The following is a 17,075-nucleotide window of genomic DNA, read 5'->3' as shown; positions in this document are numbered from 1 at the left end:
GGTTTCTCCATGTTGGTCAGGCTCGTCTTGAACTCCTGACCTCAGGTGGTCCACCTGCCTCGGCCTCCCAAAGTGCTGGGATTACAGGTGTGAGCCACTGCTCCCGGCCCCACATTTTTAAATTTTTTGTTGAGACGGAGTCTCACTATGTTGCCCAGGCTGCTCTCAAACTCCTGGCCTCCCAGAGCGCTGGATGACAGGTATGAGCCACCACACCCGGCTTAAGCACTGATTGACATCCCCATGTAAAGCTCTTGTCTATACACTAGCTCATCTAATTGTGATGGAATCTTCCGTGAGCTCCATTTGACAGTTGAGGAAGCTGGTAGGAGATGCCTGGGTGCTTGCTCAGAGGTCCCTGAGGCATCACCTCAACTCTCCCCTTCTTCAGTGTCTTCTTGGAGCCACCCATGGGACTGCATGGGCAGGTGCTGGCTTGGGGGGGGGCCGCCTCAAAAGAAGGCTGAGAAGTCAGGACAGTGGGAGGCCTGGCAGGTGCTGGGGGAAGCAGGGAGGAATCTGTGGATGGGAGGTTTCATACGTCCCAGGCAGGCCTCATCCAGTCTTTCCCTGCAGACAGAGGTGTTCCAGGCCTTGCAGCGGCTCCATATGACCATCTTCTCCCAGAGCGTCTCACCGTGTGGGAAGTTTCTGGCGGCTGGCAACAATTATGGGCAGATTGCCATCTTCAGGTACCCTCTGCCGCTGTCCACCCATTAGCCCTGGCACTTGGCCCTCATGGGACCGATGTCCCTGTTTCTGACTCCTGGGTCCCCTCTGCTGTCCCCTGCAGCTTGTCCGCTGCTTTGAGCTCAGAAGCCAAAGAGGAAAGTAAGAAGCCGGTGGTGACTTTCCAAGGTGGGTATAGCTGTGGAGTCTGGCTTCGAGACTTTGGGTGGAAGTGGCTCACTCAGTTCTGCATTTCTCTTTAGCCCATGATGGGCCCATCTATAGCATGGTTTCCACCGATCGACATCTGCTTAGTGCTGGGGATGGGGAGGTGAAGGCCTGGCTTTGGGCGGAGATGCTCAAGAAGGTAAGGAGTTGAGCTTGGGAAAGGGCTGGGGTGCCTGGACCCAGAGAGAGCCTTTGAGGTCACCTGGTATTTTCCCTTTTGAAGGGCTGTAAGGAGCTGTGGCGTCGTCAGCCTCCATACAGGTGAGCCAGGGCCACATGGATAGAGGATGCATCAGGGTGAAGCTACTTCCTCACTGACCTTGCCTTTCCTTCCCCAGGACCAGCCTGGAAGTGCCCGAGATCAATGCTTTGCTGCTGGTCCCCAAGGTCTGAGCCCCATGTGACTGTTCTTGGTCCAAACTTTGATCCTTCACCTTCTGCCTATCCTGATTTGACATTGACTTCCTGCCTCACCCTGCTCCTCCACAGGAGAATTCCCTCATCCTGGCTGGGGGAGACTGTCAATTGCACACTATGGACCTTGAAACTGGGAGTTTCACGGTGAGCAGGGTCTTGGAGCCCTAGAGCAGGTCCAGGTCAGGGAGAGGCACTCTTCCTAGATCTCCTCCTGACATCGCCCCTCCACATGCAGAGGGTCCTCCGGGGCCACACAGACTACATCCATTGCCTGGCACTGCGGGAAAGGAGCCCAGAGGTGCTGTCAGGTGGCGAGGATGGAGCTGTTCGACTTTGGGGTAAGCAGGTGGCTGGTTGGAGGGCAAGATGGCAGTGAAGGAGGCTGAGGCGAGTGGGGCACCACTCACAGTTCTTTCCCCGCAGACCTGCGCACAGCCAAGGAGGTCCAGACGATCGAGGTCTATAAGCAGGAGGTGAGGGTGTGACCGTGGCCATTGTCCTCTTCTCCCCCAAATCCTTGAATTCTCCAGGTCTTCACCTCTTTCCCTCCTCCCCTCCCCCTCCCAGGAGTGCTCGAGGCCCCACAATGGGCGCTGGATTGGATGTTTGGCAACTGATTCCGACTGGATGGTGAGCTGGGTAGACTGTGGGATGGGATGGCAGCTCCGGGCCCTGTCAGCTGTGGGCCTGTAGTTCACAGCTGGGGACTCCCACCTTTCTGTCCAGGTCTGTGGAGGGGGCCCAGCCCTCACCCTCTGGCACCTCCGATCCTCCACACCCACCACCATCTTCCCCATCCGGGCGCCACAGAAGCACGTCACCTTCTACCAGGACCTGGTGAGTCCCTGTGTCTCACTTCTGCCACCCCCACTGGCTCTTCCTTTCAGTCCTGACCCCTGAGCACCTTCCCTGTCCTCTGCAGATTCTGTCAGCTGGCCAGGGCCGCTGTGTCAACCAGTGGCAGCTGAGCGGGGAGCTGAAGGCCCAGGTGCCCGGCTCCTCCCCAGGGCTGCTCAGCCTCAGCCTCAACCAGCAGCCGGCCGCGCCTGAGTGCAAGGTGGGTCCAGCAGGGGCTGCGGGGCGGCTGGGAGGCAGGGGTGTGGGCAGGCCAGTCATGCCCCTCTTTCCTCCAGGTCCTGACAGCTGCAGGCAACAGCTGCCGGGTGGATGTCTTCACCAACCTGGGTTACCGAGCCTTCTCCCTGTCCTTCTGATCTCCGACGACACCCCCAGCCAGCGCAGGGTTTTAGAGTGTTTTTCATTTTCTTTTTTTTTTTTTTTTTTACAATAAAGTTTCAGGCTTTTTTACCATGCTCTTTCTTTCCACGAATGGAGGCCAAATCGGTGGAGTGATTTATATATTACTCTGTCCGATCTTGATACATAAATACCCAGCCCCATCCCTGCCCTAGAAAAGATAGACCTATATTGATTCGGAAAATAGCTCTGTTCACCTGCCCCTGCCACCCACCTGGGGCTCCTGCCCCACAAAGCTGGCCCCTGCTCCGGATGAGCCCCTGCTCCCGATGAGCGCTTGCCCAGCATCCTGGGGCGGGGAGGGCATCAGCTTCTTTTGGAAGACAATCGGCCCTGTCGCTCCATTGGCCAGAAGAGGAAAGTGAGCCCCTAAGTGGGCAAGGGCAGCCCCCTGGGCCCAGCCGTCAGGTCCTTCGGAAGAGGTTGCTGAGAAAGCCACCGGCGGGCCCGGGGCCCAGGCGCAGCGAGAAGCGGGGCGCGGCTCGGCGCGGCGTCGACGACGACGCGGCGGCGCTAAGCTCCTTCTGGCGTTGTGAGCGCAGCTGCTGCCCGATCACCACCTGCATGTCGTCCTGCGGGAGGCGGTGGTCGGCTCAGCGCTGGTCCCGCCCCCTGCCCCGCCCCGCACACGGGCCCCGCCCCTCACCTGCCAGGCCTCCAGCTCCTGCGTGAGCGCCACCTTCTGGCGGATGGCGCGCAGCAGCTCCCGGGACAGGGAGTCCCGCTCTAGCGAGACGCGGTTGAGCTCCAGAGACAGCTCCAGGGCCCTGGGCGGGAGGGGCGGAAGACACGTTTGACGGCGCTAGGGCCTCAGGGAGCCGGGGTGGCGGGGGACTTCTGGACCCGGGCGGGAGGAGGGCTGCCAACACCGAGATCAAGGAGGTCAGTGGGCCCCTGGGTGGGAGTGGGGATCATTATAACCCGTATCAGAAGAAGAATCAGGAGCCCAGGAGGGCCCAGAGGGCGCTGGGGCGGTGGTCAATGGCTTGAGGCTTACTTGTTCACGGCCTCGTCCCGGTCTGAGAGGGCACTGTGCAGGGCCTCCCCAGGGTCTTCCTGCGCCCGCAGCTCCTTCTGCCTCTGCAGCTCTTCCCGCAGGGACTGCAGCTCTGCCTGCTGCAGCGAGATCTGTGAGCAGAGGAGGGGCCGTGCGGCAGATGGGCCAATGGGCCTTCCAGTCCCTGCTTCTCCCAGCAGCCCCGACTCTGGCTCTACCCAGCCCTCCCCTGCCTGCGACAGACACCCCAGGCAGCTGTGGCCCTGTGCTGGAGACTCCGAGATGAGCCTTCTGAGCCCCTCAGGCTGGTGCGGGGTGGGGTGGGGCAGGGTTAGGTGGAGTGGTATAACCCTGCAGGAGGGATGCAGGGAGAAGCATTGGGAGTGGAACTAAGCGGAGAGGTGCTGTCCAGGAAATCTTCCTGGAGGAGGTGGCATACAGGCTGGCTCTTGAAGTAAGTTTGTTGAGATGACGGTCGATCCAGGTATAGGGAGCCTAGTGGGCAAAGGCTGGGAGGTGGACATGGGAGACAGAAACTGACAGCTGGAGGGGCCCTGCATCCAGCACCGTGCCCTCTACCCCACCTCATCTTGCAGCTTGGCCACTTCCGCCTCCTTCTCCTCCAGTATCTCCGCTGGGCTGAGGGATGCTCGCTTCTTGGGGGGCTCTAAGCTCTCTTCCGGGGGTGAAGGCTGGGGGCTGGATGCCTCTCGGGTCTTTGGGGACCGGGTGGTCTGTGGGCCAAAGAAATGCGTTAGTGGTGTGGAGGCTATTGGGGAAAGGAGGAAAGGCGGAGCCTGCAACCCTCTCGATGGCACAGGTCAGGGGGCTGGGGCCCCACGAGCTCACCGGGGCGTCTCCGCGTGCGTCAGCGCCCTGGCCCTGGTCGCCGTCGTGGAGGCTGTGGGCCAGTTCTGACTGCAACGAGGCACCCGACACGTCGGCGTCCTGGAGGCGTGACTCCTCCTCCAGCTCGGAGACGCGCAGCTGCAGCCTCCGCAGCGCACTCAGCGCCTCCCCAGCCTCTGACCGTGCGCGTTCCAGCTGTGGACGGTCCCGCAGACGGAAGCGCGGGCGGTCAGCGGGACGCACCCAACGCCGACATACCGCGGCAGGTCCACACGGGGGCGCCGCGGAGGGCCTCGCACCCCAGCGGCCCAGGCTGTTCCCGTTCCTGGATCGCTGGGCGCCTTGGGCCGTGCACCTCCCTCAGCAGATAACATAGTTTCCTCGCTTATAGAGCAGGGCCGCACCTCGCACCTCGAAGAGCCCCATCCCCTCCCCTGCCCAGTCTACCTCCTCATTCACTAATTGTTTCATGCAGCATTTATTGGTGCTACTGAGGCTGCTTGTCCCACAGTAGTAAGAAGGGGCACTGGGATGCGAAGGCAGGCAAGCTGACTCCAAAGTGCAGACTCCTCTGATGTCTAACATCAGAGCCTGAGTCCTCTTTTCATTTCTTTTTCTCCATTTCCATTGCCCAGCCATGGTCTAGGGGCTGTCATTCCTGGCCTGAGCTCTGGCATCAGCCCCCTCCCTGCTCTTCCAGCTGCCAGGCTCTGATGCACTCTAAGAGCATGCCTCCCCTGCTCAACAGCCTTTCGTGGCTCCCACTTGCCCCTGGGCTAATGCCCATGCTCTTGTGGGCCAGCCTCTGGACCTCCCAGTGATCCAGCTGTGGCCTCATCTCCCAGAAAGCCCTGAAGCCATCGCTAAGGGTCCAGGCAGTTGTAGTCCCCCAGCCCTGCAGGTCACCTCCAGGCTGTGCTCCCGCCGCTCCCGCCTCAGCAGCAGCAACTCCTCGTGGGTGGTCTGCAGTCTGCCCTGGCCCCTCTCCACCTCCTCACGCAGGCCTCGGATCTGGGCCTCCAGGTCCTGCCGGCGGCTCTGCAGCATCTGGTTCTGGGGAAAGTCCTGAGAGCTGGGGAGGGGGGCAGCCCCCTCCCAGCCCCCAGCCCGGCTTTTTTGGCTCAGATAATCCCCCAGCCCCAGCTGACACTCACTTCCCCCTGCAGACTCTCCAGCCGTGTCCTCAGCTCTGCCCCAGCCAGTGCCTGAGCCTGGCACTGTCCCCGAAGGGTGTCCAGTTCCCTCTGAAGTTCCTGCTCAGTCTGGGAGGCCTGGGGAGGTGGAAAGAGAAGCAGAGGAGCCTCAGCACCAAGCCCAATGCACCCACTCCCCACTGGGGACCCAGGCATCCTCCCCCACCTTGTCCAGGGCCCTGGGGTGAGGGCCATCCCACCTGAGCCAGCTGCTGGCTGAGCCGGAGGTTCTGCTCGCTGAGCTCGCTGAGGGCCCGTGCCCGTTCTCGCCCACTGTCCTGCTGCTCCGAGCGCTGTTCCCCAAGCTGGGCCCGCAGGGCCTCCACGTCCCCCTCCAGCTCCACGGCCCTGGCCTCCCACTCGGCTCCTCGGGCTGCCAGGCCTCGCCGGAGCTCATGGTTCTCCTGCTGGAGCCGCTGCGGGGGCCAGGGCAGAGGGACAGAGGCAGAGAGGCACCGATGAGACTGGGCAGGCACAGAGAGATGGGGATGGAGGGACAGACACCTAGGGAGAAAGCCTAAAGGGGCCTTGTGTCCAAGACAGACACAAAAGCAAGTGAGAGTGAGGGAGGAAGAGTGAGCAAGACCCAGAGATTTAGAGGGAAGGGTCTGGGCAGACAGGACGCGTGGGCCCGGGGCAAGGGTGGGGGTGGGGATCTCTGATGACCACTCACCTCCAGCTGCTGCCTGGGCTTCTGGACCCGAGGTCGCAAGCACCGTTTTTGGCGCCTGAGTCTGGCAGAGTTCAAGCCCCGGCCCATGGCAGCACACACCTGCTGTGTCCCAGGGGCTCTGGAGGCCTGGACTCTGCCCAGCCCCCTCCCCAGCTCCTCCTAGCCAGTTCCCTCTAATTAACCCTGGTCAGCCCCGCCCTGGCCCAAAAACCTGTCTGACCAGCGGGGGAACTCCGTGGCACACCCAGATGCCCAGCGTGGGGAGGCAGATGAGTCGGGGGTTAACCTCTGGCCCTCTCTCTCTAGGCCCTCAAAAGGGGATGGGCCTGGATGAAGGTGACAATTGCCACAGCTGCTGCAGCGACTGGCAGGTACCCTGCATTAGGGCTTTATCTGCATTGCTTCATTTCATCCACTAGAGGGAGAATCACTAACGTCCTGGGTTTACAGATGAAACTGAAGCTCAAGAGTTGCTAAGTGCCTTGCCTAAGGACACACAGTCATTTATTTTTGTTTTTATTTTTTATTTGTTTTTTTTTTTTTTTTTGAGACAGATCTTTACTCTTTGGCCCAGGCTAGAGTGCAGTGGCACTATCTCGGCTCACGGCAATGTCTGCCTCCCAAGTTCAAGAGATTCTCCTGCCTCAGCCTCCCAAGTAGCTAAGATTACTGGCGTGCGCCACCCTGCCCGGCACATTTTTTTGTTTTCTTAGTAGAGACGGGGTTTCACCATGTTGGCCAGGCTGGTCCTGAACTCCTGGCCTCAAGCGATCCACCGTCCTCCGCCTCCCAAAGTGCTGGGATTACAGGCATGAGCCACCGTGCTCAGCTGACACACAACAACTTCACAAAGCGGGGATGCCAACTCAGGCAGCAGAACTCTTAACTGAATACTGTAGAGGCAATACAGCTTCAGGATTAAGCTGTCAGGTTCAAGGTCAGATTGTCCTGGCTGATGCTCAGCTCTGCTGATGCCTTGTGGCCTGGACACAATATCTCTAAGTCTATCCACCCACAGTACTATCAATCCTCCCATATTTCCTGAGCTCCACTTGTTCTGGGGTCTGCTGTCAGCGGCACGTGAGACCACCAAGTTCACTGCTTCAAGCAGCTTAGAGTCCAGAGGGCACGGACACATGCCGGAGCCAGGTAATTTCAGGGAGACAGTAAGGGCTGTAAAGAGACCCGGGAAATGATAGAGAGTGAGGAGTGGGGTGGGGGTGGAGGGTCCTTCAAGGAGGATGTCATGTTTGAGTTGACTTCTGCAGGACAAGAGCCACCAGAAAGAAGGCTAGGCATTAAGGAACAGCAAGTGCAAAGTTCCTGAGGGAACAAGCGTGAGTTCTTGGAGGAACTGAAAAGAGCCCTCATCGTCGGGGAGAGGGTGGTTCGGCTGCCCTTCTAGGAGGAGGGGAGAAAGGGGTGGTGCTGCTGTGATGAGGTCGGGGAGGAGCCCAGTTTTCTGGGACTTTTAGGCCCTGGGGAGGGGTTTCGGTTTCATTCTAAGTGTGAGGGGGAGATTCTGGTTGAGGAGTGAAATGATCTGATTTGCAGTTTTTGAAAATCCTGGGCTGTCCCTTAGAGAATGGGCTCCAGAGTTCAAAGGTGGAAGCTAGGGGCTGGGAGCGGTGGCTCATACCTATAATCCCAGCACTTTGGGAGGCTGAGGCAAGTGGATCGCCTGAGGTCAGGAGGTCGAGACCAGCCTGGTCAATATGGTGAAACCGCATCTCTACTAAAAATACAAAAATTAGCTGGGCTTGGTGGCGCACACCTGTAATCCCAGCTACTTGGGAGGCTGAGGTGAGAGAATCACTTGAAACCAGGAAGCAGAGGTTGCAGTGAGCCAAGATCGCACCACTGCACTCCAGCCTGGGTGACAGAGTGAGACTCCATCTAAATAATAATAATAATAAAAGAGTGGAAGCTGGGGACTCAGGAGCAGGTGGCTGGAGTGTCTGGGGCAGGAGTGATGGAGGCCGTGATCTGTGATCAGCTTGGAGGCTGCAGAGCCGACAAGTGGGTGGTTGGAGTTTAGAAGAATCAAAAGGGCTTGTGGATATTGGGGGGAATTTGTACACTCAAGAAAGGTTGGCTGAGCGCATTGACTCACACCTGTAATCCCAACACTTTGGGAGGCTGAGGCAGGCGGTTTGGTTGAGCCCAGGAGTTTGAGACCAGCCTGGGCAACATGGTGAGACCCCGCCTCTACAAAAAATGCAAAAATTAGCCAGGAGTGGTGGTGCATGTGTGCCTGTAGTCCCAACTACTCAGGAGGCTGAGATGGGAGGATTGCTTGAGCTCGTGAAGTTGAGGTTCCAGTGAGCTATGACTGCACCACTGCACTATGGCCTGGGTGACAGAGGGAGACCCTGTCCCCCCCCAAAAAAAATAGAGAAAGAGTCCAAGGAGGTGCACAGGCTCTGGTCCTCAAGGTTGGGAAGGCGGGGAGGGGGACAACAGGTGATGGGGGCATGGAATCGAGTGCGTGGAATCAAGTGCCACTTGTGTTGAGATGCCCACTAGGTGGCCTGGTGGAGAGGGTTAGCTACCCAGGTCAGGCTCAAGGCAGTGGTTGGGGCCGATGCAGAAGATAAAGGAGGGTGTTCAGGAGACCAGATGTGAGCCCCAGAGCAAGAATTTGGCCAAAAATAGAACCTGGGCAGAGGGAACTGTTCCTACCTCATTGGGCTGGGCAAAAATCAATGGAGAGTCATGGAAAGCACTCAGCCCAGTGCCAGGCAAGGAGTGGACACCCATGACTGTTGCCTGCTGTTCCGCTATACTGCTGAGGAGCTGGACACAAGATCCAGAGAGGGCCAGCAGCTGACCCAGGGTCACACAGCTGGACAAGGGTCTGAACCCAGTTTTTGTTTTTGTTTTTGTTTTTGTTTTTTGAGATGCAGTCTCACTCTGTCACCCAGGCTGGAGTGCAGTGGCATGATTTTGTCTCATAGCAACCTCTACCTCCCAGGTTCAAGTGATTCTTCTGCCTCAGTCTCCCAATTAGCTGGGACTATAGGCACACCCCATCACGCCTGGCTAATTTTTTTTGTATTTTTAGTAGAGACAGGGTTTCACCATGTTGGGCAGGCTGGTCTCGAACTCCCGACCTCAAGTGATCCAGCCACCTCAGCCTCCCAAAGTGCTGGGATTACAGGTGTGAGCCACCATGCCTGGCCTGAATCCAGGTCTTAATCCTCAGAGTTCATGCCTTTTTCCCTTTCCTTTCCTTTCCTTTTTTCTTTTCTTTCTCTCCCCTTCCTTCCTTCCTTCCTTCCTTCCTTCCTTCCTTCCTTCCTTCCTTCCATCCTTACTTTGTTTTTCAGGATCTCAATCTGTTGCCCAAGCTGTAGTGCAGTGGATCATAGCTTACTGCAGCCTCAAACTCTAAAATTCCTGGGCTCAAGTGATCCCCCTGCCTCAGCCTCCAGGTGCCACCACCACATCCAGCTAATTTTCTCATTTTTTGTAAAGACAGAGTCTCACTATGTTGCCCAGGCTGTTCTCGAACACTGGGCTAGTGTAGTGATCTTCCTGCCTTGGCCTCCCAAAGTGCTGGGATTACAGGTGTGAGGTACTGTGCCCGGCACCCAGAGTTCATGTTCTTTACCACTGGGCAACACTGCCGGGGGGACTGGGCCCAGCTCTGATCTGTTCCAAAGTCCACCCCTCACCCGGCTGTCCTCCCCAGCTCCTCTCTCCTTCCCTTGCCTGATTCCCTTCCCTTGTCCTCTCCAGGCCCACCTGTCCTCCCCTGCCCACCCCCCCACCCATCCTGTCCAGTGCTAGCTCACTTCCTCACGCTCCAAGTGCTGGGCGCTCAGCGTCTCCAGCTGCTGCCGCAGCTCCTCATTTTGCTCCAGAAGCATCTTGCCGAGCTCCGCGGCCAACAGCAGGTCTTTCTCCTTCTGCTGCAGCTGCAAGGCTAGGTCCTCGGGCTCCTCAGGCCCTGGGCCCCCTCCCAGGAATGAGTCCCGCCGCTCCAGCACAAAGGGGAAGAAGCCCTCGTCGCCGCTGGGAGAGGCGCCCCCTGAGAGCAGCCCGGAGGGGAAGCTGGGCCCATCTGGAGAGCTCATGTCACCTGCAGCATCTGTGGGGACAGGTGGCTGCGGGACACTCTACTCTGCAGTCTGACAGCGGCTCACCCTCCGCCCAACACCTGGCCCTCCAGGAATTCTCCACCTGCTTCCAGCCTGCCTGGTCCTGCAGCCAGGGCTTCCTGGGCCACGAAGGGTTAATGACCTGTGTTTTGGCTACCCAGTTCCGTTAATGTCCCTGGGGTAAACTGAGGCAGGAAGCAGAAGGAAATGACCTCCCAGCCTTCAGCCTCTGCCAGACAATCTCTGTCCCCAGGAAAGCTCATTCCAGTGCACCAGGGCCACAGGCCACCTCCGCTGTCTGTCCCCTCTCTTCCCAGAACCCAGCAGTTTGGCTTGTAGCCCCTTGCCATCTGAGACAGTTCCCAGAACCCAGGTTCTCAGGGACTCAGCAGTTGGAGTTGAGCCCAGCCCCTTCTCCTCCCAGGAATGCAGGACCCTAAGGCTTGGGGACTGAGGTATCTTCGCCCCCAGGAATCCAGCTCCTTCCCCTACCAGAAGCCCAGATCCCAGCCCCTGACTTCCCAGGTCTCTCTCCGTCATTCTCCTGTTACCTCCTGAGCAGGTGCTTTGACTCCACCCTCCAGACTCAGAGGTCCCCACCTCCAATGTCCCCCACCAAGGATTCCCACCCCAGTCCCCATTTTCCACGGGACTCAGGCATTCATGACCCCACCCCTCCGGACTCAGGAGCCCTGACCCTCAGCCCCCCAGTTTCGCAGGGCCCTGGCGTGGGGCCCAGGACAGGGCGAGGTAACAGGTTGTGCCGGCCGCCCGGCTGCAGCGCAGCTCGGAGTTTCTGTTTACTTCCCGGCCCGCCCCTGGGGACGAGAGCCCTGGGCTCCCCTAGGGCTGCTCAGGGGCTGGGGTTCAGAGGCTCGGGTCAGAGGGCCCGACACAACAGCTTTACCAGCCCCAGCCCTCCAGGGGGTCACCACCCACGAGGCACACACACCCGTGCTCTCCCTCCTCCTCTCGCCCGGTGTCCATGTGCAGCCCTGCTGGCAGGACATGAATGTCACGGTGGTCCCAGCCCAGCCGCCCCCAGGCCGTTCCCGGGGATCTCCCTGACTTGGTCCTCGCGGGCCCCGCTCCCCCGCCCCCCTCCACACGAGAGACCCGGACCTGGAGACCTCTCCCCGTCCCCTTCCGCACCTAGCTGCCCAGGTGTTGGGGCCTCCAGTCCCCCGACCCCCAGCCCCAGGCGTCAGAAGCCCGGAGAAGCGGCTGGGCTCACTCCCGACGGCTGAGTTCCTGCCGACGCCCCCGGTTCCCCGGCGATCCCGGTTCCCCTGCCCCCGCCCCGGCTGCCCCACCTTCTCCGCCGACGCGGCCTGACCAGTCCCTCCCCAGGCTCGAGGGGCCCGGCCCTCGGCGTCCCCCAGGCTCTCACCCGAAGCCGCCGGGCTCCCTCCGAGGTCCCCGCGGTCTCCGGTCCCCTCTTCCGGAGGCGGCTCCAGGTGTGCGGCCGACACAGGTGAAGGGGCGTGTCCGCGGGAGGGGCCGGGGCGCTCCCTGGCTGCCTGAATGGCCGGGCGGGGTCGAGGGAGAGTCGCTTCCAGTTGGGTGGGGGGCACTGACCCATCCTGCTGTGGTTGCAAATGGCCCGGCCAGTTAACTGAGCATCTACTGTGTGCAGATCCTACATTGAGGTAGCCGCCGCTCCTTTCCCGTCACGACTGCCTTACCCTGTAGGGTAGGAAATTATTAGCAATGACAACAACACCGAATCTGACATCTCAAGCATTCTGCTAAGTAAACTCTTTTTTTTTTTTTTTTTTTTTGGAGATGGAGTCTCGGTCTCTCACCCAGGCTGGAGTGCAGTGGCGCGATCTCGGCTCACTGCAAGCTCCGCCTCCCGAGTTCACGCCATTCTCCTGCCTCAGCCTCTCCGAGTAGCTGGGACTACAGGCGCCCGCCACCACGCCCGGCTAATTTTTTGTATTTTTTAGTAGAGACGGGGTTTCACCGTGGTCTCGATCTCCTGACCTCGTGATCCGCCCGCCTTGGCCTCCCAAAGTGCTGGGATTACAAGCGTGAGCCTCCGCGCCCGGCCACGTAAACTCTTTTTTATTTTTTAGAGATGGGATCTTGCTCTGTCACCCACGCTGGAGTGCAGTGGCGCCATCACTGCAGCCTCGTCCTCCCAGGCTCAAGGGATCCTCCCACCACAGCCGCCCCAGTAGCTGGGACTACAGGTACATGCCACCATGCCCAGCTAATTTTTGTACTTTTTGTAGGCGTGGGGTTTCACCATGTTGCCCAGGCTGGTCTCAAACTTCTGGATTCAAGCAATCCTCCTGCTTCAGCCTCCCAAAGTGCTGGGATTACAGGCATGAGCCTCTGCTTCTGGCCAAGTAAACTCTTTTTTTTTTGAGACGGAGTCTCGCTCTGTCGCCCAGGCTGGAGTGCAGTGGCGCGATCTCAGCTCACTGCAAGCTCCGCCTCCCGGGTTCACGCTATTCTCCTGCCTCAGCCTCTCTGAGTAGCTGGGACTACAGGCGCCCGCCACCACGCCCGGCTAATTTTTTTGTATTTTTAGTAGAGACATGGTTTCACCGTGGTCTCGATCTCCTGACCTCGTGATCCGCCCGCCTCGGCCTCCCAAAGTGCTGGGATGACAGAGTGAGCCACCTCCCCGGCTCAACTTGTTGACTTTCATGATGACCTGATGAGGAGGAACTGCTGTCATCCCCATCTTACAGATGAGGAAGCTGAGGCTCAGGGGCTGGGGTGGGGGGTCCTCCACCTTGTTTGGGGTCCCCTGGTCAGAACTTGAAGGTGAACAGCACAAGTGTGGCTTTAGGGTCATGCTCTTTACTGATTCCCATCCCGCAGACAAGGACACTGTAGCCCAGGTAGTGAAAGTGACTTGCCCAGAGCCATACCCACGTCCGTGTGGCTCCACACCTGGGGTTCTCAGTTCCTGAGTTATGCAGAGCTAGGGACCATGCTCTTGTCTGGGACAGGGGCCTTGGTGTGGAGATGGGAAGGTCTGGGGCTGGGGACCCAGGGTGGCTTGGCCAGCAGTGATGCCCCATCCATGGCCTTGTGTCTTGTCACGATTTATCTCCAGACTCCAAGGCTCCCTGCGCCTCGTGACAGGGGCTCCTGGCCTGGAGAGCAGGACAGATGAAAGGCTGGGAACAGCGATTTGCTGGTAAGCGTTTAACAACAGGCTCCCTGGTTAAAACAAAAGCCCTCGCTCGTTGCATTTGCCAATTTCCATGATGCAATACACGCTCCTCGGCTGACTTCCAGCTACTCACCTGGCGTCACGGAGTGCAGAGGTAGAAGGGGCTGTGCACATCAGCTCTGGCTGGCCGGTGTCAGCTGGGTCTGTGCACCTCTGGCTGGGGGTCAGGACTCCTGAGTCTTGGGGGTCTGGGGGCTACTTGCTTGGGTTCTAGAAAAATAGGAGGAGGGTGGGGGCTGGGACTCCTGGCTTGTGGGAAAAGGGGAGCAAGGACTCCTTGGAGGGGTGACTTAGGAACTGGGACTCCTGGGTCCTGGGGCTGGGACAGGGTTTTCTGCCAGCAGAGAGTGGGGAGCCAGAGATCTGTCTTAGAGCCACATTGCCCAGCAAGCCTGCCACTTTCTCCCACAGCACCTGAGGGAGCAGCCTGGTAGCCACTGGAGGGCTGAAGACATCCCATCCTCCCCTGGGTGCTGCTATGTGACTCTCTGGAAATATAAACTCAGTGTCCCCTCCAAATGCCAGTCACCCTGGGCCCCACTCACACCCACACTTAGCACATCTTGAGCGCCTCCTGCCAGGCTGAGCTCATCCCGGGATGAAGTGATTACAGCCCTACTCCCAGAAGGTTCACAGTCCACCTGGGCCATGGGAGGGAGCGTAGACCTATAAACCAGAAATGAACCAATAAAACAGTACAGCAAAGTGTTTGGCCCATGGGTGCTGGCATCACATGGCTTCGGTCCAGGATCCAGTTGGCCACATACCAGATGTGATGTGTGTGCCTGTGCCCTTCAGCTAATTAAACTCTGCAGCCCTCAGTTTCCCCATCTGTAAAATGGGGATGATAGTTCCTAGCTTATAGGGATGTGAGGATTTTTTTTGAGACGGAGTCTCGCTCTGTCCCCCAGGCTGGAGTGCAGTGGTGAGATCTCGCCTCACTGCAACCTCTGCCTCCCGGGTTCAAGCGATTCTCCCGTCTCAGCCTCGTAAGTAGCTGGGATTACAGGCGTGCGCCACCACACCCGGCTAATTTTTGTATTTTTAGTAGAGACAGGGTTTCACTGTGTTGGCCAGGATGGTCTTCAACTGACCTCAGGTGATCTGCCCGCCTCAGCCTCCCAGAGTGCTGGGATTACAGGCATGAGCCACCGTGCCTGGCCAGGTGTGAGGATTAAATGAGTGTGAAGTGCCAGCACTTAGTCCTTGCTGGTGATCTCCGCATGGCCACCAGAGATGACTCACCTGCATGTCACAGTGTATTTCATCCTCAGAGCAACCCTGTGAGGTCACGCCATTCACAGGTGAGGAGCCCAGCTCAGAGAGGCTAAGTCATTTGTCTGTGGGTACATAGCAGAGCCTTCATCCCAGCTTGCCTAGCTCTCAGCCTCAGTCACTCTTGGGAAATTTGTGTTGTTTTTGTTTTTTTCAGAGATAGGGTCTCACTCTGTCACCCAGGTTGAAGTACAGTGGCACGATCATAGCTTACAGCAGCCTCGAACTCTTGGGCTCAAGCGAGCCTCCTGCTTCAACCTCCTGAGTCACTGGGACTACAGGCAGATGCCATCATGCCCTGCTAACTTTTTTATTTTTTGTAGAGATGTGGTCTTGCTATGTTGCCTAGGCTGGTCTCGACTTCTGGCCTCAAGCAATCCTCTTGCCTTGGCCTCCCAAAGTGCTGGGATCTGAGGCATGAGCCAGTGTGCCTGACTTTGAACATTTGAATCTGGTCCTCAGTCTCCTCCAGACCCAGGAGTCCTGGCCTGCATCTCCCTGTTGGGCCTAAGAGTCCTGGCCACCCAGCGCGCAGGGGCCCTCAGCCCTCCCCTCACCCCCAGGCTCCCTGCCGATTCCAGGAGAAAGATGAATAGGAGGGACAGAGTGACCTCAGGGAAGGCCCGGGGAGGCTGGGACATGTCTGGCTAAGAAGGGAGGGATCGGCCGGGCACGGTGGTTCATGCCTGTAATCCCAGCACTTTGGGAGGCCGAGGTGGGTGGATCATGAGGTCAGGAGTTCAAGACCAGCCTAGACAAGATGCTGAAACCCCATCTCTACTAAAAACACAAAAACTGGCCGGGCGCAGTGGCTCACGCCTGTAATCCCAGCACTTTGGGAGACCGAGGCAGGTGGATCACGAGGTCAGGAGATTGACACCATCATGGCTAACATGGTGAAACCCCGTCTCCACTAAAAATACAAAAAATTAGCCACGTGTGGTGGCGGGCGCCTGTAGTCCCAGCTACTCAGGAGGCTAAGGCATGAGAATCGCTTGAACCCGGGAGACGGAGGTTGCAGTGAGCCAAGACCGCGCCATTGCACTCCAGCCTGGGAGACAGAGAGAGACTCCATCGCAAAACAAAAACAAAAACAAAAAACAAAACAAAACAAAATACAAAAATTAGCCAGGCGTGGTGGCACGTGTCTGTAATCACAGCTACTCGAGAAGCTGAGGCAGGAGAATCAGTTGAACCCGGGCAGCAGAGGTTGAAGTGAGCTGAGATCGCACCACTGCACTCCAGCCTGAGTGACAGAGCAAGACTCCATTTCAAAAAAAAAAAGAAGGGAAGGATGATCACCCAGCCTCACCTGCTCTCCAGCCCAAACGAGCCAGCTTCCCGGATGCTTAGTATGGAATGTCCTCCCCGCCTTTCCATCCACCCGCTGAGCCCTGGGGGGTTCTGAGTCTTGGCTGGGAGTTGAGGAGGGGTCTCGTCCCTGGGGAAGCCTTCTCAGATCTCACAATGACTTGGGAGTCTATGCTGGGCATCCAGAGGCCAGCAGAACCCCACTCTCCTCTTGCCCTTCCCCAGAAGCAGCCTGGTAGAAATAACTTGGGTCCAGACCCAGGTGCCTCCAGGGTTTTATGACGTATGCTAAGTCCATGAACAGTAGGTAGTATTGTTTGGAGCATTTAAAACCTTTATATAAAATATTTCACACTGAATTCATTGTTCTGCAACTCGTTTTTTTGATGTATGCTTATGTTTCCAAGTGTTTTCTCCCACTTATTAAAAAAAAAAAAAAAAAATCAGGGCAGGCATGGTGGCTCACGCCTGTAATCCCAGCACTTTGGGAGGCCAAGGAGGCAGGCGGATCATGGGGTCAGGAGTTCAAGACCAGCCTGGCCAAGATGGTGAAACGCCCTCTCAACTAAAAATACAAAAAAATTAGCTGGGCGTGGTGGCAAATGCCTGTAATCCCAGCTACTCGGGAGGCTGAGTCACGAGAATCGCTTGAACCTGGGAGATAGAGGTTGCAGTGTGCCGAGAATGTGCCACTGCACTCCAGCCTGGGTGACAGAACAAGACTGTGTCTCAGAAAAAAAAAAAAAAAAATCAGCTTTGGCTGAGCACGGTGGCTCACACCTGTAATCCCAACACTTTGGGAGGCTGAGGCGGGCGGATAACTTGAGGCCAGAAGTTTGAGACCAGCCTGGGCAACATGACAAAATCCCGTTTCTACAAACAAATACAAAAATTAGCAGGCCACAGTGGC

At 58.0% G+C, this 17,075-nt stretch overlaps 3 protein-coding genes across 3 annotated transcripts in view; 2 read left to right on the top strand and 1 right to left on the bottom strand.

Annotated features, from left to right (window-relative positions):
* Positions 1-2,623, top strand: part of THOC6 (THO complex subunit 6) — a 3,395-nt gene extending 772 nt beyond the window's left edge. Inside the window, exons 2-13 of the mRNA XM_032144533.2 lie at positions 577-692; positions 794-858; positions 933-1,036; positions 1,121-1,158; positions 1,236-1,284; positions 1,387-1,458; positions 1,550-1,652; positions 1,738-1,787; positions 1,882-1,944; positions 2,041-2,151; positions 2,237-2,371; positions 2,448-2,623. Of these exons, the coding sequence (XP_032000424.1) occupies positions 577-692; positions 794-858; positions 933-1,036; positions 1,121-1,158; positions 1,236-1,284; positions 1,387-1,458; positions 1,550-1,652; positions 1,738-1,787; positions 1,882-1,944; positions 2,041-2,151; positions 2,237-2,371; positions 2,448-2,528 (987 nt within the window). The 3' untranslated portion in view covers positions 2,529-2,623. The remainder of the gene's footprint in view (positions 1-576; positions 693-793; positions 859-932; positions 1,037-1,120; positions 1,159-1,235; positions 1,285-1,386; positions 1,459-1,549; positions 1,653-1,737; positions 1,788-1,881; positions 1,945-2,040; positions 2,152-2,236; positions 2,372-2,447) is intronic.
* A 150-nt stretch (positions 2,624-2,773) lies between these two features.
* On the bottom strand, positions 2,774-11,827 carry BICDL2 (BICD family like cargo adaptor 2). The gene is made up of 10 exons (XM_032144532.2): positions 11,777-11,827; positions 10,081-10,392; positions 5,811-6,026; positions 5,572-5,688; positions 5,324-5,470; positions 4,418-4,612; positions 4,153-4,302; positions 3,569-3,699; positions 3,218-3,338; positions 2,774-3,143 (listed from the first exon to the last, which is right to left on the bottom strand). Exons 2-10 carry the CDS (start codon positions 10,360-10,362, stop codon positions 2,976-2,978), a joined length of 1,527 nt encoding a protein of 508 aa, XP_032000423.1. The 5' UTR covers positions 10,363-10,392; positions 11,777-11,827; the 3' UTR covers positions 2,774-2,975.
* LOC116462239 (putative uncharacterized protein FLJ46214) lies at positions 10,992-11,684 on the top strand. The gene has a single exon (XM_032144534.2). It carries the CDS (start codon positions 10,992-10,994, stop codon positions 11,631-11,633), a length of 642 nt encoding a protein of 213 aa, XP_032000425.1. The 3' UTR covers positions 11,634-11,684.
* Positions 11,828-17,075: the final 5,248 nt, after the last annotated feature.

The sequence above is a fragment of the Hylobates moloch genome, unplaced genomic scaffold, assembly GCF_009828535.3.
Source record: "Hylobates moloch isolate HMO894 unplaced genomic scaffold, HMol_V3 SCAFFOLD_23, whole genome shotgun sequence".
In the NCBI taxonomy this organism is placed as follows: Eukaryota; Metazoa; Chordata; class Mammalia; order Primates; family Hylobatidae; genus Hylobates; species Hylobates moloch.
This window is presented reverse-complemented; position numbering and strand designations above follow the sequence as displayed.